Source organism: Halichoeres trimaculatus, unplaced genomic scaffold (genome assembly GCF_033239565.1).
Source record: "Halichoeres trimaculatus isolate MK-OKI-2021-1 unplaced genomic scaffold, fHalTri1.1 fHalTri1_scaffold_11, whole genome shotgun sequence".
In the NCBI taxonomy this organism is placed as follows: domain Eukaryota; kingdom Metazoa; phylum Chordata; class Actinopteri; order Labriformes; family Labridae; genus Halichoeres; species Halichoeres trimaculatus.
The window spans coordinates 13059711-13084395 of NW_027437189.1; the positions used below are offsets into that span (position 1 = coordinate 13059711).

At 40.0% G+C, this 24685-nt stretch overlaps 2 protein-coding genes across 9 annotated transcripts in view; one reads left to right on the top strand and one right to left on the bottom strand.

The window, feature by feature from the left end:
• anks1aa (ankyrin repeat and sterile alpha motif domain containing 1Aa) overlaps positions 1–20713 on the bottom strand; it is an 83073-nt gene extending 62360 nt beyond the window's left edge. For 7 of the 8 annotated variants that reach the window (XM_074681051.1, XM_074681052.1, XM_074681056.1 and 4 more), the window contains exons 1-4: positions 20152–20713; positions 5815–5895; positions 5426–5582; positions 4544–4606 (exon numbers count right to left, since the gene is read on the bottom strand). In XM_074681051.1, the coding sequence (XP_074537152.1) occupies positions 4544–4606; positions 5426–5582; positions 5815–5895; positions 20152–20330 (480 nt within the window). In that variant the 5' untranslated portion in view covers positions 20331–20713. The remainder of the gene's footprint in view (positions 1–4543; positions 4607–5425; positions 5583–5814; positions 5896–20151) is intronic. The other variant, XM_074681055.1, reaches the window with a different exon arrangement.
• Positions 20714–22622: 1909 nt separating this feature from the next.
• Positions 22623–24550, top strand: taf11 (TAF11 RNA polymerase II, TATA box binding protein (TBP)-associated factor). Its single transcript, XM_074681468.1, has 6 exons — positions 22623–22853; positions 23014–23228; positions 23535–23665; positions 23778–23865; positions 23944–24040; positions 24160–24550. The coding sequence occupies exons 2-6, from the start codon at positions 23052–23054 to the stop codon at positions 24288–24290; spliced, it is 624 nt and encodes a 207-aa protein (XP_074537569.1). The 5' UTR covers positions 22623–22853; positions 23014–23051; the 3' UTR covers positions 24291–24550.
• Positions 24551–24685: the final 135 nt, after the last annotated feature.

The following is a 24685-nucleotide window of genomic DNA, read 5'->3' on the forward strand; positions in this document are numbered from 1 at the left end:
TAAAATTCCTTTAAAAAGAAAAAGCAAATTTTGGCTGAAGTATTATTTACTTTTCTGGGTGATAATTGAAAAATATTGATTATTCATGTTTTTTAGAATTAAGTTATCAATAAACTGACACTCTCTTTGTCATGGGAAATTTGGTTAATAATATGGCACATCATGGGACTGTGGTATACCACAAAACCAATGGTATGCTCATTGGGGGTCAGAGACTGTGCCAGTCCCCTCAGTGGTGAGCCACTGGAATGCCACTACACATTTTGTTTCTTTTTTGAAAATGTAAGTGCAGCATAGTGATATGAATAAAAGAATGTGCAAGTTTTGCCTGTTCTTCTTTTATGTGTACTGATGTATACTTCTTGTCTGTGACAGAAACAAATCTATCTTAGGTCGGTCGCTAACTGTAGCCAGTCAGAGTAATCAATGGCAGATAGCACTAGACCCCACAAAGATCATCCACATCACAAACCTTTAACTTGGGGTTCTGGTTTAGCTCAGTTGGTTGAGAAGCCGCTCCATGTACAGAGACTGATTAAACCCTGGTTCAGGCAAGATTTGATGTATCCCCTCATTTCCTGCCTCTCTTGGATGCTCTGTCTTATTAATACTGAGAGCCAAAAAGAGTGGGCCTAGGGGCCATTTACATGACAGTGGTTTTAGGGTGAAATGCAGAAGTTTTGTTGCGTTTCAGCCTTGCAAATACACAGAAACAGCGTTGCAGCCGACCGAAAACACAAACTTTTGAAAACGGCCTCCAGAGTGGGATTTTTCTGAAACGCTGCCAACACCATTGCCGGCGTTTTCAGTGGAAATGATGACGTCACACTCAGCTTCACGCTTCACGCAAACAACAGAACAACAGTACCATTGTTACAATCATCGCGAACTACTGTGTTGTGCTTGTGCTGCTCAATCTGCTGTATATCCTGACTGTCTTCCAACAAAATGTGCATCTGTTGCTCCCCCTTTGAACTTAGTATTCCCCAATACAGATGACCAGCTCAACTCTACTTTGGTGGAGATCTCCCAAAAAGGCCTTCTGGGCAAGACAGTTAGAGCACTATAGGCCTGGCAAGCTTACTGTATCGTTTTCAGTCCCTCGGCCTTTCCGTGTAAACCCAGATTTTTTTCACTGTGTTTTCACTGCGTTTCAGCATTTTCAGATGAAACGTTGTCGTATAAACGGGGCCTTTAATTAAGAAGAAAAAAATATATATTTTTGCATTCGGAAAATATTTTGAATGTACCATATTGAACGCCTTACCTACCACTATTAATGTGCAATTAGGCCCTTTAACAAGAGTATATGAATGACATTTGTGGTGGACTAATGTTAGTTGATTACTAGAGAGCAGGTAGGCTGATGACAAATACATTATGCTAATATCATCATGTTGTTGTTTTCTATTAGACAAAATACCATAATTCGATAATAGTGAACATTTTATAGAACAAATAGAGTAAAACAATTGTTGCAAGGGACTTATCTTTTCTTAAGCCTCGAAAAGCTCTAGCTAAGATATTGAGTCAACCAAATTGCTACAATTCCTCAACAGCTGAGCTCCTCCAAACGAAGACTAGCTGGACAGGAGAAAGACTTCAAATACAATTTGACAGCAGCCAGACTGAAGGCTGCCTGCAGTGTCTGCAGACACTGGCGTCATATGGAAGACCAATTCCTACCCTAATAGGAAAAATTGTTGGGGTGCGTGTTTGAAGTAATGACAGCGAAATGCAATCATATTGAATTCGTTATCAGTTACTCTGACTGGCTACGTACTTTGATGTATCCATTCTGACCTGCCACTGGTCTACAAACATTTTATAGCATCCCACAGGCGACTTTTCAATCTCCTTGTTTTTCAAATTTTTCTAGCATTTTCCATAAATAGTAGAAGATAGAGGGAATAATATGCCATGGTCTTTAATTTATCAGACAAAATTAACAGTCATCTTATCAGTTTAATCCATAGTAAAGTTGTTCATGGCTCCTTTTTTGGATTATCAGTTCTGAAACTTATCTTTAGCTGTCTGAAGTTGTTTTTCAGAACATCTCAGAGAGAGTGAACCTCTCTTATTCAACAGTAAAGTTGTTCTTTTTAGGGCATTCAAACATCAAAAGGGGCAAACACACTTGGGACACTATTAGCAGGAGAGCGAACAGAACTATAAATGAAGAAACAGTCGTTCACACAGCTTTCTGGGTCTGAGTGACAGATTTGGACCCCGTTCAGACCCATTTCTAGTGTCCCTAAAGAGACCCTGAGCCCCAGTCTTCCACCAGTCCTGGACCTTCTTTAAAGCTTCAAGTCTTTCATGTCTCACCCAGCACAAACAGCATATCTCTTCGCTGGGTCACCAACCACTTCTGTACGTCCAATAAGCCCTGCCACGGTTACTATGACAACGTCCCACCTCTTCCTCTCCTCAGCATCAGAGCTCTATGGGCACAAACCGGAAGGTGGGGGCAAATCCAGCCATTTACACACACACAAACACACAAGCATGGCATGGAGGTCTCCCTTTGATGCTGATGCAAAGAGACTGGTACACTGAAAACCTCCCACCCTCCTCTTCCTCCTCCTCTTCCTCTTCCTCTCTCTGGTTCTGGAGTGTGGTAAGAGGAGAGGCAGACTCCACAACGCCTACTCAGTCACATGATGCCATCAAGCATAACCTCAACCACGACCACACTGCATTTTGTTTGTGATTTATTCATAACAAAGCCTAAATAATTTAGGATACAGACCAGGTAGTGGTTCAAAAGCTATCCTCAAAGTGTTGACATGAAGACATCATCCATAATCGAAGCAACCACAAGAGTCAATTTTACGTCTTTGAAACAGACTCAAAAAGAGAGTAAGGGAAATTCACAATCCAATATATATAGCAGCATTAGAGAAAGCCTCCCAGTCCAAACACTAAGAAGATTAGTCCCACAGAAATGTGACAATGTTCAAAAATAGTGTGCAGCTTTATCTACTGACAGGGCTGGGTTTCCAGCTCTGCTTGCTTAAAATACAGTCATGAAGGAAGCAATGTGTGAGTGGGACACTGTCACAGACACAGTCTGCTCGCACGTTCCTCAGGCTGACACAAGGGCTGCACTTTTGCTTCCACTTCTGATTTGATCGTATCAATCCGAGAAGATGCTCTGTGTTTGATCTTTGGTTCTCTTTTTTGAGATAAGCATCACTGTGTGTCTATAGGGTCTGTCGATGAACACAATTTCCTAAAGATCACACTCACTCACGTCACTGCTCATAAGGTCTAACTATCCAGAGTTCCTGCTCAGTTCTGCATTTTGAGGCAGATCCTGTCTTGGTCAGCACTCAGAAACTGGTTTTGTTATGTGATTGTCTACTTTCAGATTCACCAGCATCGCCTCATTCATTAACTGCTCGTCTGGGTTAAAGGCCGCTGGTTGGATGAGGTGGTGATGGAGAGAAGAATGAGGAAAATAAAGGGGCTTAGGCGTAATTTGGTAAGAGATATCAGGTAACCCTAGTGTATTGTAATATGCTGTGGCTTGGTTTAGAGGATCATCTTTTCACTGATAAAAAAATGGAAAAGGTGGAGCCCTGATCAAAGGTCTTGAAGGTCTTACAGGCTGACATGGGAGGACTGTTAAAGTCCAACACATTCCTCTTTCTAGGTAAACATCCTACATGGACCCTTTTCTGCTTAAACTTTTGAGCAAGTTTAAGACAGTTACCAAAGTACAACTTATCAACTGGTAAAATATAAAGTAAGCCGGTCTGAGGCTAATAACAGCTGAATTAAACAAATATTAAAAAATGTATAGCTACCCATAGGTTACACCATTTTAGCTACATGCTCTTTAAAACATACTTTAGGGTCAAATAATTACCTTATTCATTAATGCGGTGTGAGAATGACATAATAAGTAAGTTTAGGCACTAAAAAAATCTGCTAGTGTCCAGCAGCAATATCACAGAACTCCCTATCAGGTATTCTCTTCGCACACCTTCTGTTTTGGATATTTTCCATGCTTTTACAAACAGGATGGTTTGGACCGCTCAATATTTTTCTGTCCTGTTGGCCCTGGCTGTCAACAAACCGCACTGACTCGGACTGTTAGTGAGCTAGTTTTTAAATCTGGTTATCTTGAACAATGAACCCCACAGAAAACAAAGCATTTAGACCCATTAATCACCTTCGGGGGCCTTTAAAAGTGAAAAATAAAACACCACAAAGAATTTTCATATATCTGACCCTGATGAAAAGGCTGCTATATGAGTATTGTTGCATGCTGCAAAGTTATAACCCTCTGTGGATTGTATGTTGTGAGGCATGGTAAACTAAAGACCTCAATAAACCTATAAACCTGGAGCTCCAAAGCAAACACAAGCAGAAAGCCGGCAGCAAATAAAAAAGCCTCTCCGTATCTCTGCAGCAGAGTGGCCTCACAAGCAGCAGCAGCAGCAAACCAAAGCACAGCGGAGCAGAGTGGAGTGGAGCAGTAAAGCAAAGAAGGACTTCAAAAGAAGATGTTGTTTCAGCAGCACTGTGTACACACCTTGGCATTAATATAGGGGTCAAAGGGCCCACAGCGTTTGAACTCTTTATGGTCTACAGAGCTCTGGGAGGGAGGAAGAGAAGAAAAGCCGATGGTTTTGGTTGAAACAAGCAATGAACAAATGAATGATGATCACAAATGAGTCAAACTGAATAAGACAGAGAAAAAAAATCAGAGGTGAGTTAATGAACAATCTGGCAGAGAGAAATGACACAAAATGAGACCGGTAAAATTCTTTTTCTGGTCAATTGTAAATTTCTTGATAAATCAAGTAGTTTGGTGTTCATGATGGATCATTTCTCATCCCAAACAAAACAGACCAGGAATGATGGCTTCCTGGATGCTTCAGCAACCAAACAAAAATATCATGGTGAAATGGTTAGGGCACAAGCACTTTTCACAGTAGCATGAGGTCAAAGCACTTAAATATCACAGGAAGAGTCAGGATCATGATGCACTGCTGTTAATGAACTCTGCTCTTGTTCATTTTGCTAAGAAACAGTAAAAACATGCCATGCTGACATAGAGTTTCAAAATATCTATGTGGCATATCATGGATGAAAAATAACTTCCTATGGTTGCTGACTTGACCATAAAGTATGTGACTCTGAGGTCAACAGAAGTGCTCGAAAGCAGATGCTCTTAGCTTACTTCCTTTTATTTCCTTTTTCAAGATTTTTTTTTTTTTTTAAAGCTGAGGTGTCACGTTCCTGCTCAAGACACTAAAAAAACTGTCAAACCTGCAAGACAAATTTAGTGCTGACATCATTTCACAACCCATGAAGCTATCAAATGGTACCCGTGTTTAAAAACGGGAACTGCAGGAGTGAAACATGACCAGAATGCAAACTGAAAAACAGAAGAGTAAATGCAGCGTCAGACCTGTTCATTGAGTTTGGGGTGTGAGGGTCCTTGGTGAATGAGCAGTTTGACGATATGTTCATCACCTTTCCACGCAGCAAGGTGGAGAGGGTAGCAGCCCTTGTTGTCGGCGATGTTAGTCAAGGCCTCATTTCTAAGCAGTGCCTCCACCACATCGCTGCAAACGAAGGAGGGGACAGGTCAAGTCAGGTCAGAAACAGTCAAGTCTATAAACCACAGTGATGAACACACAAGGCCTGAGCAAACAGACAATCAATAGCTTTACCTTCCCAGAGGGACAATTGTCCGTGAGTGCAGACCTCATTTAATACAGAACACACACAGGACCCAAGACAGGCTTACACACACACATTTCAACCATTTCCCTGAGTAATTTATGAGCAGTCTACCTGTGTCCATTCAGGGCGGCGTGGTGGAGAGGGGAGTATCCAGTGCTGTCCACACAATTCACATTAGGGCCTCTCCAGATACTGAGAAGAAAAAAAAAAGGATTGTTAGGCATGCTCACACTGAACAAACAGGAGCTCCACAGATATTTCAGTCAGCTGGACAAACACATATTTGTGTAACATTTTTACTAGTATCAGCCAACATGAAACAACTTTAGTGGAACATGTTGTGCAAAATCTGGTCCCAGTATTAATTTGATATTCTCTATTGTTGGGTTTTGAGGATAAGATTGAGAGTTATGTTTTGGAAAGTTCGACTTTTCCAACTTTGTAAACTCAAATGAAACAAAGATGGGGCAAATACGTGTGTAATTGTGTGCTATCTTGTCCCGCGTTATTTTGACTCTAGAAAAAAATGCACGGTCGTACTTCCTTTTATAAACACAGCAGAGCATAGAACTGAGTTGAATAGACTGGTCCAATGGTTCACCGTTTTGTTACCAATGTTCGATCCAACTCTTTGGTATTGGACCTGATACCTGATACCTAGATTAGACCCGTTCATCTCTGATTTTTATCATGATTTTTTTTTGAGGGTTCATTTTGGTGCAACATTTACTCACTGCTGACAAACTCTTTATCCATTGCTGTATTGGTAATTTGTTAACTCTTGTGAAAATCATCGCTATTGCAAAGATAAAATCCAGATCTTGCAGACCCTACAGCAACCATTACCCATAAGGAAACAAAATAGTTTGCCATACTGGTATTCTTTGTGTCCCCTTTCTCCATATTTGTATCAGCATCGGTAATAACATATCAGTCTTAATCTATAATTGAAAAAAATGCTTGTCCATCTGTCAAGTCTCCATGTGTGTGACAGATTTACCTCTGGTTGCTATCTCAGAGTCCTAGTCCATCAGTTAACCTGACACATAATCTTATGTAAAGGACTGAAAAGGTTAAACAACATTCATGCTCAAAATTGTACCAAATTTTCTCCTGTGTCAGTAATTAGAAAATCTGCATCAGTTGCAAAAAAAACATTTTTGTGCAAAGTTTAAAAGCAAAATCTAACTTCACTACATAATAGTCTTGTAGGTCATAGGTGTTTATTTTCCCTTCTGAATCTGTCCTGGAACTGCCATATTGATCAATATCTAAAGCAAACGCTGCTTTGTAAAGACCTTTTGTAAAGTCTCTAACTGTGGGTGTGACCATGTTCTGATTGCGATCTCAGGACCCCAGTGTTTTACACATAAATTCTTGGCACCATCAAGTGAAAATGTTCTGCTCAAAAATGCATAATATTGCTATCAGTATCTGGTCTTCTTTAAAAATCCATATTAGTAACATATTTTCCAAACAAAGCAGAGTCTAAAAAAAGCACTATGTCATCTTCTAGTTCAGTACTCTGGGATTATTTTCCCCAAATAAAATCTGTATCTGTACCAAAAGTCCCTCATCAGTCAATATCTAAAGTAAACATTGCCTGTCCCTCAGTGTGACTACCTGTAGGTGTGACTTACTCTTTACTGATCACTATCTCAGGGCCCCATTCTTACACAACAGCTAAAGTTCACCACACTTGCCCACCTGTTCCACCCACAGGTGCAGGTGTACATTTCTGTTTTCAAAGAAAAGTATAAGATTGGAAACATGAAAGCCAGCCGGATCATTGAACCAGAAAACTGGGAGCAAAAGAAACATTATCACCACTGAGCAGCCGCCGTGAGCTAATTACGTCTCGTTTACAGTAACTCCGTGCAACCTCAGCCTCATTATTCTAGGTCAAGTCTTGAAGAAGAAAAGGCTTTTGTTATGCAGTGTAAGCACCAACAAACAAAGCATCAGGATGGAACCTTGAAGCAGTGAAGAGCGTAAAGTAGACGCAGTGCCAGCGTGGCCCCAGCACTCTCATTCAACTGGATCTGAACTCAGCTGTCAGCTCAGATTGGTTTGTTTCTTTAATTTGCTAAAAAAGCCTCGCTGTGGTGAGGAGGATGGAGACGGATGATAGAGGGGGCAGCTAAAGAGAGATGGAGGGAGCGAGTTAAGAAGCTAAAGGCTGTCTGGTTCGACGGAGTGCCAAGACGGGGATGAGAGGCTCTCTGAAAGACCATCCTAAATAAATAATGTGATGAGGAAATCCCAGCACTAGTGCACCACATATCTGAGAGCAGAAGAGATAGGGAATGGGAGAAAAACCACTGAGCCTTACACAGAATCAATCATGAATGGAGAGGCAAATATCTTCACGAGTTTCTCTGCTATTTATTTAGCTTTTGATGTTTTATAGAAAACTGTCCCGATGAAAACGACTAAACTGGCAGAAGAACGGCTTCATGAATTATGACTACATAGGATTTTAGTACAAGTGAGTAGTTTCCATGAATGAAAGCCATCAGAGAGAACTCAAGCAAGAAGAAGAAAAGCAGAGCAGGCTTTTAAAAGAATTATGGTCAGTTCTAAGAGTTAAAAACACTCACAGACACGATATTACTTGTTCCATGATTCAATCAGCAGTGTAACAGCATTAGTTTCAGTGCTGCTGTGTGCGACTTAAACTTCACACAAACGGCCCAGTTTTTGTTGCAGTAATGGCTGCTTTTGCCCCCTTAAAATACATCTCCCATAATAGCTCTGAGAACAGCCTGCAATTACACAGTCAGAGCCGTCTCATTAAATAAGTGTCTTGGAGGGCTCTGTAGCCTGCAGAACAATGGGCCTGACAGAACACAGACACACAGGGATGCACCACTCATAGTCATAACCTAAGCCGTTTATTTCTTACAGCGCGCCTTCTGGGTCTCATCTTACTGAGGCAGGCAGCCGTGAAGACGTAGGACATCAAAAGCAGGGCGTGCTCGGAGGAAATACTCGAGCGGGAAAATGTGGTGGGAGGAAATGCTGGGGATTGATAAATTTGTGTTCGAGAGGGGGGAAAATGTGCGAGCTATGATTGTGTCAGCTCTACAGGCAAGCGTCACACATTCACAGCTCTTCACTTTTCCTCCAGAGCCAGCTGTAAAAGCTGCAGAGATGCTGTGTTGTACGTGGACACAGAGCACATCAAACGGGAAATCTGAGACAGAAACAGACCTCCAGTTGCTGGCCTAGATAAAGAGTTATGTAAGGGCTTACAGCAAAAACCCCCATAAACAAATTAACATAAACATGAAGAGAGCAGCGACTACCAACAGAGAAACCATCAGACTCAGGCACGGGGCAGTAACGTCTGCAGGAGTAATCAAAAAGAGCACGAAGTGAGTTTGATAAGAAGCTAATCGTGACTTGGTAAAATCATTGTGTTGAAATAAGTGCACATGAGGACATTTAATCTCTGCTTTAGCGCTGCCAGCCTGTCCTGTATAATGTGGTGTAAAGTGGATCTGAGAGAAGGATTAAAACAATGAAGAAACAACATTTTAACTTCAGGGTGAAGAGCATCTGTTTGATCACCTCACAACACAACAATGAATCTTTGAACATTAAAAAATATTGATCTCAATCACATTTGATAAGTTTGAATTTAGGATACACAACATGGATTTTTTTTTATGATGATTTACCACTTTACTGCTTTTTCATACTGTGAAGTTTCTGCAAACTTGATTATAAGAAAGGCTGCTGTCAGGTTAGCAAAATATTCTTTGGCTTCTTACATTTCTTTTTTTAAAACACAAAAACAATCGAGAGAAAAGTTTTCATTTCAAACATCATCTCATTCTATTTATCTTTAAATTAAGACTATGTGTTTCTGATTTCAACACAGTACATAAAAACTCAGACATAACTCTATTTTAAAAACCATTTTGCTTCAGAATTTAAATTTAATACAGACAAATCAGACAAACGGAAAACGAGTAGTTTCCAAAAGTATCTTTTCGTTCAAAGTGAAAGTCATGTTTCAGTCTCCCAGGCACTAAACTGTCAAACTCAGTCTTCAAAGCAATAGACAACTTCAAGACCTTCATCACTCTTAAAATCATAGGAGACCAAGCACAAAAGGACAGTCCAGACCAGTTCTTAACACGATAATCCTTGGATCAAACACTGACAATTTAGAACCACTAGACAACATACTTCATATTTGTAGATTAACTTTCTCCCATGAACAAATGGTTTTTTTTTTTTGGAGTGTATGGTACTCTGAAGCGAGCCTCAAATGGACATTTGACATATAGCAACTTTTAGCACTCCTTCATTTCTCATGGTAAAGTATGACGTAGTAGAGACCCTGAATACTGTTGTAAACACACTATTAGCTGATTAAGTATTTGGTCCTCAGCCTCAGAAACAACAAGGATCATCAAGCATGATAACTTAGGTGATTACCTCATTAGCTGCGTCAGCTTTGTGTTGCATCTGATAAAAGCTTCGCAAATTTTTACAGAGCTTGGTGCTGCTGATGCTAGCTGCAATAGCTACTGATTCCTCATATTCCTATGATACATCTCCACTGGGATGAAGACTTTTCAGAATGTTGAAAATATGAGTTGTATTCTATGGTTGTGTTGATATACTTAGAAATATACATATGCATATATGCCAATGTACTGGTGATCTTACTTGAAAGGAATTTGAATCCACACATCAGCCCATACATCAATTTCTGAGTATATATTTACAAGATGTCTGTGTAATATTAAGCTCTGTTATATTTGATGCATCAGCAGACTTTTTTGTAAAATGTCCCTGTCACATCAAGTTTGAAATGAATCTGGAATAAAGGCAAAAATTTTGATGCATTTGCACATTAGTCGGCCACAGCAGTCATGACTGTGATGTGCCAGATGTTTGACCCAGAAACACAAAGATAGTGTCACAACAGCCACGTGACCATTGAAACCTAACAGCAGCTACAAACATGATGTCACCCTGTAGGAGCCGCTTTGTTAGCACAGCTACAATCAGGAGCAGTGATATTAATTAATACAATTACAGTTATGTGCGTGCAGAGGAAACAAGGATGCCTGCTCGTTACATTTGCTTTGTGTCATATATTTCAGTTTGCTACAATCAGATCTGTCTGTAGTAGCAGCTCTAAGTGCAGTCAAAGTGTTACATCTTCTCAGAGAGGTTGGCAGCATGGCACTCAAGGGCATGAGTCAGAGTAGTGCTCGACAATCCACTTCATCCTCTTACTACGGCTCACAACCGACCTAACCGAGGGACGGGGCTTATAGGCCCTGAGCAGGGCATTGGGCAAAAACAGAGTGGATTTGGTTCGGGAGGGGGGCACATTCAAACAAACTGACAGAGGAATTCCGGTTTGAAAGGCTGAGCTAATCCTTAATTTCCCTGAGGGAATATCAGGGGGATGAAGCCGCAGTTTGAAAAAGATTCTGGGGGGCTGTAATTCTGTGTTGTACAAAGCGCAGCCAGTACGAGAGGAGGAAAGATAATGACATTTCTTCTCTTTTATGTGTTCTCTGCATTAGTCACACATTTTAAACAGTCCAAAGTATGTGGGTTTAAACATTAATCTCTGTGTTTTATTTTGAAGTCTAAATGTCACACAATCAGTGACTGTGTGCACGAACAGCAGCAACTAGAGGTTTTTCACTTCGTTTCTTGTTCCAATGGCTTAAGTTGAAACTTCATGAACTCAATAGATGCATTTGAATGTTTCTGTAAGTTTAATTAATCCACGTTTGTTTTAATAGTCTTACAGTACTCAAGGAGGAGGATGGATGTATCACACTTGAAAAGTACGAACATGTCAACTTATTGCTTCAGTGTCTTTATTTCAATCTGGAAGAACCAGAATTTCTAGTTTCACTGCACAAATGAACAGATATTTAAAGTGAGAGTTTCTATTTTGCTACAGGACTCACAAGAACCGAGGAATATTTTATGATAAATGTTTATTTATAGAGCCCTGGGGGAATGGCGAGGCCAAATTCAGTCTCAGCTTAAAGCAAATGAGAACCCAGGTGAGCGTGAACCTGGTGTCAAATAAACAGATTTATCCTCCAGCTTATTAGCTGTGTGACCACACAGCCAGGGATTAGTTTATCCCAGGGCACCGAGCCCAGCAGTGACTGGCGCATGTCAGCCACCGTCAGAGAAATTGGGTTTAATTATGCATACTGCTGGCGGGTGCTGAAACCAGATGCCATGCCAGCATCACAGCCAACCTGGACTGAAGTACCTGCCAGAGTCCTCTGAGCCTGCTGAACAACACTCACAGGCTTAAATGAGCTAAGATCTCAAACAGATGCCGTGATAGGATCAAAGAACTGCTACTGCAGTAAAGTAGTGAACACTCATCATAAGGGCAGTGTTACAAAACAAGTGGCACAAGGAAGCAAATTATGCAACAAACATCACATACCTATGACACAACTATGACACAGCCTCATCCAGATGATCACATGTTGTAAAACTATTTCAGAAATGAGGCATCTGACCATTTATGGAAATTTTTTTAGAGCTCATTTTCAGTCCATATTTAATTTGGGCAAAACAAAACTGTTACAGAGCACTTTGTAAATAGTGTTTAAATAGTTGTGTTCTTGACTTATTCTGTGCATGGGCTCTAAAGTAGAGGTGTTACAAATAGGCTATGTCCAGGGCATTTTCAGATTGCTTGGCTAAGTGACAAGAAGAAAAAAGATAAGGACACACATACAAGAAAAATCTGCCTTATGGCAGTGATATGTTCATGTGTTTAGATGTCAAAACACTCAACATATACCTTTATCACCACTTTCTAGTTCAAAAGGCCACAATACACCAACTTTCATCTTAGTTGTAGTATTATGGCAAGTGCAACTAAACAGATCTGGCATTTCAGGCTCACAAAACAAGATTAAACAATTTACTTGATTATTTCTGGTGCTAAACAGCAAGATTAGTGTTTGATCATAGGCCAACAGTATCCTTATTTCTGAGTTACCTGTTACCAAAATCAAATTTCTGACCAGTAAAACTGAACTTTCAAAGACACAACAAATCTTTAAGCAACATCTAAAAGGCATGCTAGAAAAAAGCATCCTAACACGATAACACCCCTCATTCAGCAGGTATATTGTTTACAATATTACTTCAACTTGTTAGCATGCTAACTTTGTAAATGGAAAACAATGTATGGCCAAAGGTAAATGGAGTGTATTACTTTTTTTTTATTTTTGGTAGTTTTCCGGAAAAAGGATTCCCTAGGTTATCACAATCTATTCCAAGGATTAAATTAATGAAAATGATCATTTAAAACCAGATAAATGTTCAGAAATGTTAACATCATGGTTGAGTTACTGAAGAGTAAAGTGATATGTCGATCGGTAGGGTTCATACTCTGTGGACCATAAATATCTGTACAAAATAGCAATCTAGCCAACAGCTGTTGAGTTGTTTCAGCTGACTGGACCAAAATGACGGACTGACCCTCAGTGTTAACCATGGGGCTAATTCTATTCTTAAAATTAATCAAAAAAAGAAACTTTCAGTCTTCCTTATTTCAGAATAAATTTAGAACAAGAAGTGTCTGACCCTTAAACACTTTTGACCAGTTTACTGAAACTCATTAACCTCATTTTGGTTCTCAGAAAACAAAGCTTCAGTTAAACAGGAACAGAAAATACTGAAATGAAAACAGCAAAGATGCTTCTAATTTTCCTGTTCAACTGTAGCACAAAGCCTGATTGAGTCTTCATGGCTCATAAGCACCATGGCGAGCTTTTCACATTGTGACTGTGCTGCAGCAGGAGGTGTGAATAAACTGGGTTTGCACACAGAGTATGATTAGAGCAGTCCAACAGAGGCGCCATCAGAATCAGGATGACAAGAAGAACACTGATGGCAGGCTGGAAATGGGATGAATACAGAGGGAGACAGGGGAGAGTCAGATGAGGCGAGAAAAGAAGTAAAACACATTCAATCACAGCCTGTCTTCACACAAGCTGCCATTTCCCACACTGACTTCACAGCAGACGCCACAGCACAACAACACAGACCTCACTGCTTCACACCGGCACCCCCTGAATGTTTTGCTTGAGAGAGCAAGCTGATGTTCAGCTGAAGTTAAAAATGTTGCCAGGCCGATGGTCAGTTATTTCCAGTTTTGCTGCTGACAAAACACTTCTTGAAATAGCGCACAACTTCTGTCTAGTCTGGTTTGCATGGGTGAAGATTTTGTGAAGGACAGCTCAGATTGCTCATGAAATGCAGCAGCCTAGTAATTCTGTAACTTCTGCAACACCTCCATGGTACTTATCTTTGTCACACATCACTTCTCACATGCTATATGTGTCAAGCTTTAGTCTTCTATTGCAGATAATCTTTCAACCTGCCTAAAGTGCAAAGCAGTCAGTTTATTCTCTGCAACAATTATCAAAAGAACAGGAGAACTCCATCTTAATAAAGATCTAAGCTAATTTGTTTCCTGTGTGAACACATTGAGGGCAGTGCCATTACTCTGGCTCCAAGAACAACCTGTTTGAAGTCTGGAGGTGAGGTGGAGGCTGGCGTGGGCCCAGCAGGTGGGTTTGAAAGACTGCTGAGTGGAAGAGAAAGGAAGCCACAAACCAGCAGGCCAGAAAAATGTCTGGCTGCTAACTGAGCTACACACATGCTGGCCTGAACGCACCAAGAAAGAGGGTCACAGTTTGCGGTAGCTGTATCTTTTTCTACAAATGGATTAAAAAGCCGACAACAACCTTGGCAGACTTATCTTTTCCATTTGTCCATTTGTTATTATAAGGTTCTTAGTGAGAAGGGTGACACAGAGTTCACATAAACATGCACACAAAAGACTCAGTTTATGGGTGTGTGTGAAAATGTCTGTGTTTATTTCCTTCTCATTATCACCTTTACAATATAGATAGAATAAGAAGCATCCTGTCTCCAAACAATGCAAAAAAATAAGTCCAAGTATCTGTTACCTCTAGGTTAGATTTTCCTTTTAATGGGGCTGCCCTAAGAAATTCTTAAGACTCCTCAGCTGGGCACTACAGCTCAAGTCCTAAAGAGAAATAGGCAACAAGAGGACCTCTGTCTTGTATTAGCTTCCCTACACATAAAATCAGGAATCAAATTTAAAATCCCTCTTCCCAAAACTTTCAATGGTACACTATCATATCTTAAAGAGCTCTTTGTGACCCCCTGCTTGTCATACCTGAGGTCCCCAGGACCCTTTTTCCACTCAAGTGGCCCTAATATGAGTTCTGTGCTGGTGCAAGTGCTAACTCAGAGTTGGTTCAAGTTGAAAACTGTAAAAAAAAAAAAAAAAAAAACAGCGTGATTTTGCTCAGGCAAAGACCACATAAGAGCCACTTCATTACATCACAAAATATGTCTCTTAAGTTTTAGATATGTCAAGAAACATGCATATAGTTTACAAATCCAAATAAAAACACAAGTATGTGGGTTGTGTCTATAAAAAATTGCCAAATCTTCTCTACCAATGCCAACAGCTTATTCTGCCACTAACCCCTTCCAACAGTATAGGATTTACTGCCTAGAAGAATTGTCACAACAAAGAAATAATCTACCACACATAAATTCCCTTACTTTATGTGCTGTGTTTTATTATCAGTTTTAATATCAGCCTCATCATTTTCATCATTTTTGCAGTGCTACTGTTTAATTTTATAACCGTTCTAGTCAAAATGATATAACTTTAATTTCTACCTCTATTACAAACACAATTTTTGTCAACGCTGATATCAAAGTCGTTGCCTTAAGCTTCCAAAAATATTCAGAATACCAGTCTATAGGGGTGGGCAATTTATATCGCCTCAGTATTAGTGAAAACGTTGCTTTGACGATGTGCAATTTTATATTATCGAGTAATACTATTTAAAAAAAAAAAAAAAAAACAGACAGTGCATAGATGGTAAAGGAGAGGTGCTTCAAAGTTCTCATTCACTGAATGCTTGCCTCAGAAGCCAATCAGCGGACAGGGTTCAGTCATGTGACTCAGTGGAAACCAAAACATGCAGGAGTCTCCTGTCTCAGCAGATGATTTAATAGCAAGATGTGGGTCCACGTCCCTCACCTGGAAATGGTTTGGTTTTGGTTGCCATCCTGATTTGATGACTTTGTCTAAAATTTATTCATTTGTTTATTAGACCACCATCATTACAAGTCCAAATTTCTTTTCAGACACAGAGGAATCTTCTGCTCAACAAAGTAACCAAATAAATTGAAATGGTTAGAAACTGCAAGTAAAGGTCACTATATTGGTCAGTTTTTTAGTCCTGACCAACACACGTATGTGAAATTCATCACAGAGACTTAGTGCCTCCCTGCTCTCTCAGACTATACAAACACAGGCTGTAAACACAACGCTCCAAGCAGAGAATCCCAAACTCAGATACTCCAGGAATGCTAACATGCTGGTGTTGGATTTCCCTGCTAGCATTGCTCGCTCTGTTGGGTTGAACAGCTACAGTTTCTGTCAGTTCAAAGGTCAACAATTGGTGAAATGTGACTGCCAGACGTGCTGTTTGCCCAGCTTTTAGCTACATCAGAGTGGCTCTTTTTGTCCTATAAAGTGTGACACAGCCTTGTTAACACTCACTGACTGCACCACGCGCAGACAGTGAGATAGTTTGCACGAACTCTCAAAGCTACTATGAAATCCAGCTCAGCACTAAGGGTGTCAGATCTCCTGCTGTGAGCCTGTCATGTGCAGACACACCATCCCGAGTCCTACAGTGCACCTTCACACTACTCGCACACTACAGTTTCATTTAGCAGACACTGAATTCTATGTGCACAAAGATAACGTTAACACAAATGCTCTAGGGGAATTCTGTTTTAAAAAAAAGGACAGTATGTGCTAGTTTCTGCGCAGCAGATATTTCCTCAGCTGACAACGGTCTGATAGCACGCTTAGGACGAGCCAGAAATTCTGGATGTAATGGATTGGAATGATCTGGAGTTGTGCCCAAGCCTCTTAAAATGCACACCGAGTCATCACACTAAACGAAATGCCTTCCTTTGCCGGCATTTGAAAAAAGGAGAAAACCTGTTACAGGGAGACATATTTCAAAAAGACTTGATGAATAGCTTGAGCCAATTTTAATAACAGAATGTTGTGAATCACACTTAGTTAAGAGGAGGTAGACTTCTCAAAATAGGTGGTCCAATTCTGTCCCAATGACAGCTCAATTTTCTTTGTAAAACTAAAAACCTTAGAAAAGCCTCAGAATGGTCTTTAGGGGCTGATATAAATATGAAAAGCCATCACTCTACGCTCTGTCAGAGGGACAAAGGACATGGCTGTGAAGATGGGAGACGAGCCCTCATCTAGCTAAGCTCTCACAGCGTCTGTCCAGAACTCCATGCATTCCTCTGTTAATTTCCCCTCAGTGGGCAGGCACTTTCCCTGCCAGGGACTTGTCTTACCTCCGGTCTGACTGCAGCAGCTGCGTGTGTTTGAATAACTGTGTTCAGGAAGTGCTGGTAAAGAGTTCTTCCTGTAGACCTCTGGGATTGTAATGGGTCATGATGGGGTCATTGCAAAAACTCTGGGAAGATGGACTACATGGCAAATGCATCCACTAAGATAAGCTCTTAGAAGAACACTAATGTGGCCTGAATGATTTGGACATCCAGTGTAAACTTATCAATTTCAACCCTGGAGCTTGACCAATATACTGGTGACCCAATATTGTAGGGCCAGTTTTGACGTCTCACACACATGCTGATATCTGATTGTATAATTCCAACAGAATATATACAGGACTCATATAGCAGGGCACCATTACAGGAAAGATGGTTTTTCAATAGAATAAGCTATGGTGCAAATTTAAGATCTCATTTTGACTCAAACTTTTACTTTATCAAACACCAAATCAGAGAAAATCAGTAACTTTTTCCACTCAGTTATCGGTAGATATCAGCCCCAAACATCCAGTATTTGTCAGGCCCTACTTACATCTGCATCAACCAAACCCCAAGCACTACTGCACTGTGACACTCCTAAGGTTACTCCATGACCTTCCTACTATAGGAGGCCCTTCCCAGCTCATTTTGTTGTTAATGGAGCACTGCCGAGGAACAAATGTTTGAGGCGTTGGCAGTGTTTAACACGCCGGGGTCAGGGTCTATCCCCTGGCAACCACTGGGATGCAGCCTCCTGGGAAAGCAGACATTCCGCAGAGGAGGGCTCTACAACTGCCTGGTTACAAAAACACAGCAAGTCATGACACGCACCTCATTCCTGAGCAAGAACGCCAGAAATCTAGTGGTAAGACACAACAACACACCTTTAAAGTACAGTTATAAAGTCTATTAAGGCTGATCATAGCCTGTGGTTTATACCTATACAATAAAGACGTTGTCAGGTTATTTGTGTACAAGGCCTCCCATCAAATAGGTCGTTGTGTTGGCTACAGCACAGATGAAATTAAGAGTCCTTATCCTCCTTAAATGTGACAAAAAGTCAAGTGAACCTACCACTGAATGGAATTTGCTAGGAAAGAGAATTTCTTACAGACCACATGTACTCTGACAGGATTACAGACCAGAACTTTCTGATAAATTAGTTACATGACAACTCTGGTAAGAACCCCATACACCAACACACATCTTTTCCCAATTCACTTGTTTACACTGACAGTTTGATTATGCAAAATACATCAAATGTCACAAAGAGGACAATAATCCCCCAGGCCACCCTGTGGTCGCTGCTCATGCACCTTTTTATAATAAGCTTACAGGCTTTTTAAGTCTAATACACCACTAGTTAATTTATTTCCTGAAAAGTCCAGCCAATATTTTCCCAGAATGATCATTGCCAAACATTGATTACTCAAGTCAGAGTAGATGACACAACAGTCTCTTCTGTCCGCCCACAGACCTGAGAGGGAGAGCCCGAGCCAGCCTTGACTGCCTGACATCTGTGAATTGGATTTCCGATTAGAAGGGTTTAATGTAATTACCTTGAGTACATTTTGCAGTCTTCACTATGTAACACGATGGTGCATCGCCTTGAGCTTTGCCGTGACACTTGTACATCAGAGGAAGGTGGCTGTCAAGGGGCTCCCAGAGGAGTAATATTACATTTTGATGGACAGACCTTAACCCGTATGAGCTCAGCATTAAAAGGTAAAGAGAAGCAGGTGGTTGGCTTCTCATGTGCAGTGTTTTGCTTGAGTCTATGCTTTTTCCCTCTGCTCTAAAAACAATATTTCACTGTCATCCATAGGCTGACATAGTCTTAATGGTCTGAAGAAGTAGATCTTCATGTTGTTTTCCTTTTCTTTTCTAGTCTCAACCATAGCGCTCCCATGTGAAACTGCATCATATGATTTCAGGATCATATCTTCCAGCTCAGGGACAACAGTTTTGTTGTGGTAAGCTTATTAATCAGATAAGATCTACAGGACAAAATGAAACCCAGAACTTATCAGATGGTCTTTATATTTCATCAAATTATTCAATGTTATGCAGCAGCTCTCATCTGCACAACACTGAAGGCCTTGCTAAGCTGCATCCTCATAACACTGTGTTGACTTAATGTTATCTTTTTTTAAGTACGTACACTATGGACAATAGATTTAAGCTCATTAACAACACTTTACCAGAAAAATATCCTTCATTAATTCAGCACACACCTCCTATTCTGTTGACAAGCACTCATATTTTGTTTCTGACATGTTACTCATCATAACTGCAGTGAAACTGCAGTATGTGCACAGGTGACATGTAGGCAAAAACACTAAGAGAGATATCTGACAACAGGTTGTGTAATTACTTCTTATTAAAATGAAACTGTCAAAAGAAACGCCTGTAGACAATTTTAACATTTCAAGGTGGTGCTTCACTGATGTTTTTAAAACCACAACAAATGTGATCAATGTCAATACTGAAGTCTGTTAAGATTCCACCTTCAAAGCTCAGTTAAGAAACGTTGGTTTAAATCTAAAGCTGTGTGAAAAAGAACTGTAATCTATTGCTGCTGAAATATACAAGTCTGTTTCTGATGACTAGCTCCCTGCTTCCAGTGAGTGTTCAGGTCTAGACTGAAAGTAAACACTTAATAATGCATCTGTATTAGTTTTTCAAGTGGCCACGGGCTGTTTTGTTGCAGGTTTCTGAAGTTAGGTTGCATAATTGATCACCAAGCAGCCTGTTATGCACATTACAGTACAACTGGTAGGGCCACAGAGCTGGGAGCTAACAAAGAAGCATGCCACTGCTACTACAATGCATTGGTTTAGGTTTTGTTTGTTTGGCAGTGTAAATAAAGACTCTAAGTAGGCAGGCAAGACTGTTTTGATTACTATATTGTGAGGTAGAACAGTATATGGGAATCTGACGAGTAAAAGAGGACTGGATTTGCCCACTGAGTTATATCCGCCTCTTCCCTTTTCCCAAACCTACCTGAGCAGACTGGAGAGCGGATGAGAGGAGGCGCCGTGCCCGCCGCTGTTACCGCTTCCACCGGTTCCAGACGACCCGCTGCCCGTGCCAGCCGACTGTCGCTTCCCGGATAAAAGCTTCTCCACCGCGGCCAGGTTTCCCGTCCGCGCCGCTTCAAGAAGTTCCTGCTCCTTCCCCATCGCGGATCCCAGAAATAAAATCCAGAGGAGGCGCGGGGAAGAGAAGAAAAGGGGGGCTTGGTTGTGGGAGTGAAATTCCTCTGAGATCCCCCTTTTTTTACCCTCCCAACCTCAAGTTATTCCTCAGTGCTGCTCGTGTGGCGAGGAAACAAAAGCTCCCTCCGCCGCTGGATCCGTCCGTCCCGATCCACGGTGCCGCTCGTGCTCAAGAGAGAAAAGTTTCGTTCAGCAGCACGGTACCATCACCGAACAAACTTCCTCTGACCAGGCCCCCGAGTCTCGTCCGTCACTTCCTCGAAACTGCCCTTTCTTTCTACATCTCCAATCCAAAACCCTTCACACACACGCACATACAACACCTAGCACCCCCGCCCCTAGCTGCTTGATAGAAAACGTGGATGGGAACAAACAAGATGGCGCCTGGACTTATAGTAAAATAAGGTGGGATGAGTAGAAGAGTGCGAACTTCCAGTGCTTCTTAAGTCTGTTTAATCTTACACCTGGCGTTATACGCAAATTTAAAATCTTACTTTTCACTTACTTGGAAAGTCCTTAACTATTGAGACCCCATATGCATCCAAAGAACTATTTTTTCCCCACTTTTCAGTTAAAAAAAAAGACATGCTGACATGTTGTAGATCTGCTGGCAAAGTAGGATTACCAGCCCGCTGCTGCGATAGCTAAATTACCAGAAAAAAAGAAGATTCTTGAGATCACAAAAATTAACTTTACAAAGAGGAGATAATAAGTAAAGATATTTACGATATTAAAAGGAATAGCTAATAATAGGGCTGGAAAATAATAATAATAATAATAATAATAATAATAATAATAATAATAATAATAATAATAATAGTTATAATAATATTAATAATAGTTATAATAATAGTTATAATAATAATAATAATAATAATAATAATAATAATAATAATAATAATAATAATAAAAAGCGATTAACACAAAGATCAGTACTTTCATAACTTTTGATAAAAACCCTGGGAAACACTGATCCACAAACTGCATTGATTTTTTATCCCTCATTATTTATGTAAATCAAATTTATTTCATTTTTTCCATTTTTTTCATTTCTTTCTTTCTTTCTCTCTTTCTTTCTTTCTTTCTTTCTTTCTTTCTTTCTTTCTTTTCTCAAAGTGCCTGTGGACATGCCAAGACCTTATTCTCAAGGAAAAGTGAAGTGAATAAATCGTATGGCTGGATAAGTGGCCACTTCGGGCTTCTACAGTTTTGGGCCTAAACTATTTCTATTGGTCTGCAACTTGGTGGAGAGGGTTGGGTCTCACGGTTACTGGAAAACAGTGTGTGCCTTACTTGTAAAATTGTTTTGAAAACGTGTTATTTTTCTAATCCCACAGTTTTGACTAAAGAGTCCCACACTAGTATTTTTACAATTATTATTATTATTATTTTTTAAAAGAAAGACACAAAACATTTAAAAACAAAAAAACACAACAAAAAAGGCATAACATTAACATGAGTGGCAATTCCCGTATCAATTGATCAGTTACTCAGACTTTACTTGCACAGCACTTTTCATGCACATTACAAGAGAAACACAAAGTGCTGTACATAATAATAATAATAATAATAATAATAATAATAATAATAATAATAATAATAATAATAATAATAGTAAAGTTAAAATAAAGTGACTAGACACATCCGTTATGAATGAATTGGTATTTAGCTCCTTAAGGGTTTTAATAAAGTTTGTTCAAAACCGGAAACGGAAATCCAACCACTCTGATGAGAATTATGGCTCTTTTAAGAGAGTCTGCTTTTTTAGCCCTGTTCACCAAAAAGAGTCAATTCTTTCGAGTCATTTGAGATCAGATTTTTGATCCTGAATTAATTTTTCACCAAAAATAAATCGAAATCACAATGAAACACTGTTGTGAAACCTTTCATTAAAACCTCATCTTATCATCTATCAAATGAATTGATACAGCCTCCATAGAGGAGCACTACAAAAACGAATTATATTATAAACAACTACAAAGACTTATTTCCATTAGACAAAAAGGTCTAGTGTCTGGCTGCATGTTGTAAACTTCTAGCAATGTATAGTGAAGCAATCTAGTGAAGCTTAGCTAACAATATATTAACATACCAATCAAAATATGAAAAACAGAAACAAAAAGCAGCACAGTGGAAACAGAGACGTCACACCGCATATTGCCAAATCACGCATGGCTGTAACTGAAAAAACAGGGGGATGGGCTGCCAATCCGACTCGTTCATTTCAAAGAATCGGCTCTAAGAGCCGAAACGTTCGCGACTGACACATCACAACTGCTGTGCCTACAGTACGAGCTTTTTCATGCTAACGTTGTTCGCAGACTTGCGGAAGGAATTCAACCTTTACTTTACTTCTTAGATTCGAGGCTATGTGAGCGTTTGGTGTTTCTGTATCTGAATTTATTTCTTACTTTATAAACTGAACATTAATGCTAACGTTAGCTCTGGATACTGCTGCGGCTTTGTAGACGCCTAGCTGCAGAAAGGGTAGGTGCATCGTTTTGATGTCCTTTTATATGTTTTGTTTTATACCTGTGTGTTAACTGCAGATCATATTGTGGCTTTTTTCATTCTGGTTACTCTTTATCCAGCTGATCTACACAGAACAATACAAGTCATCAGTTTAACCACCTCATCTGTGTTACAGATTCTGAAGCTGACTGCTGTTATAGTAACGAAGTGATCATGGCAGACCCTGCTCGAATGAAAGCTGAAAGCACACCTGAGAGAACACCTTTTTCCAACGACGAAAATCCAGACGTCAAACCAGAAGAATCTGAGAGTGGATCCACCACACAAAAACCCTCAGATGAAAACAAAGAGTCGTCTTCGCAAGATCAGCCCAAACAGGAGCCAAAACCCGTGAGTCCTGGAGCTCATACTTGTATGACTTAAAATGCAATAGTTGCACCTAATTTTCTGGATTTATGTGATCATGACAGGAACATTTTTCAAGGCATAAGTAACTAGAAATAGTTGTGCTAAAACTATAGCAAAAAACAAGCCTGTGGACTAGACCTGGCTCTTTAGCGACATGTGGTCTTGTCCCTTACTACAAAGCAAGAGTTTTTTCAAACAAAAGAATCTCATCCTTCTTTCTTCCTACATTCAAATGTTTCTCCTATAGCTAAAACTGATTAAATGAAAATTTTGTCTTTTACTCCTAAGGAAACAGCAGCAGGGGAAGATGAAGACGAAGGAACCTCCGGCCAACCTGCTTCCAAAAGACTGAAGGTGGAACCAGAGAAGAAAAAGGAAAAGCGCCACAAGGTTGATGAGGATGAAATACAGAAGATGCAGTAAGATGATTTGGAACAAAAGATACTTCCTTTACCAAAAAAAAAAAACATTGTTGCAGTCTCATCCCCAGTAAACACCACTGTCATCCTCTCTTCATCTTGTGTCTCGCAGAGTTTTGGTGTCATCCTTTTCTGAAGAGCAGCTGAATCGTTATGAGATGTACAGACGTTCAGCCTTCCCTAAAGCTGCTATTAAGAGGGTAAGAGTTAAGAATCAGGGACAATATTCTCCAACATCGGACACCATTTTATTACCTTAATGCTGTTTTTCTTTCTAGTTGATCCAGTCAATAACAGGGTCATCAGTTTCCCAGAATGTGGTGATTGCTATGTCGGGTATATCGAAGGTTTTCGCTGGGGAAATAGTAGAGGAAGGTGAGTGGTAGACCTCAAGAGAAAACTGAAACCCATGGATAAATAAATGAGCAGTTTTTTTTCTGTTACTCCATTTAAGTAGAAGAAGTATGATTATGTTTGTTTTTTTGTTCTCACAGCATTGGATGTTTGCGAGAAGTGGGGAGACACACCACCGCTTCAGCCCAAGCATATGAGAGAAGCAGTGAGGAGGCTGAAAAGCAGAGATCAGATCCCAAACTCCAAATACAAAAATATTCTCTTCCATTGAGGAAGCTGACAGTTTGGGAACCATGGACAACTTTGCTGCGATAGCCTGATATGGTATTATTGTAGCCAACTGAAGACTGGTTACTATGAACAGACTGTAAGCTCCATACTTTCATTTCTCTATCATTTAACTGTTTGTGAGGAGGTGAAGAGCTCAGTTGGCTGTACTTTTTGGTTGTAAAATCACTCATTTATTAAGGTTGTAAATAAAGTATGTTTTATACCTGAAAGTATATTTATTTAATATTTTTGTGACGCACTTATAAAGAACCCGCTTTCACTGTTTTACTGTGTGAATTTAAAAAAGTGCATTTATTCTATTTTGTTATTCAGAAATATGGAAATGGTTAGTAACACACAAAAAAGATCTTGACTGAAACTTGACAGCACAAGTCA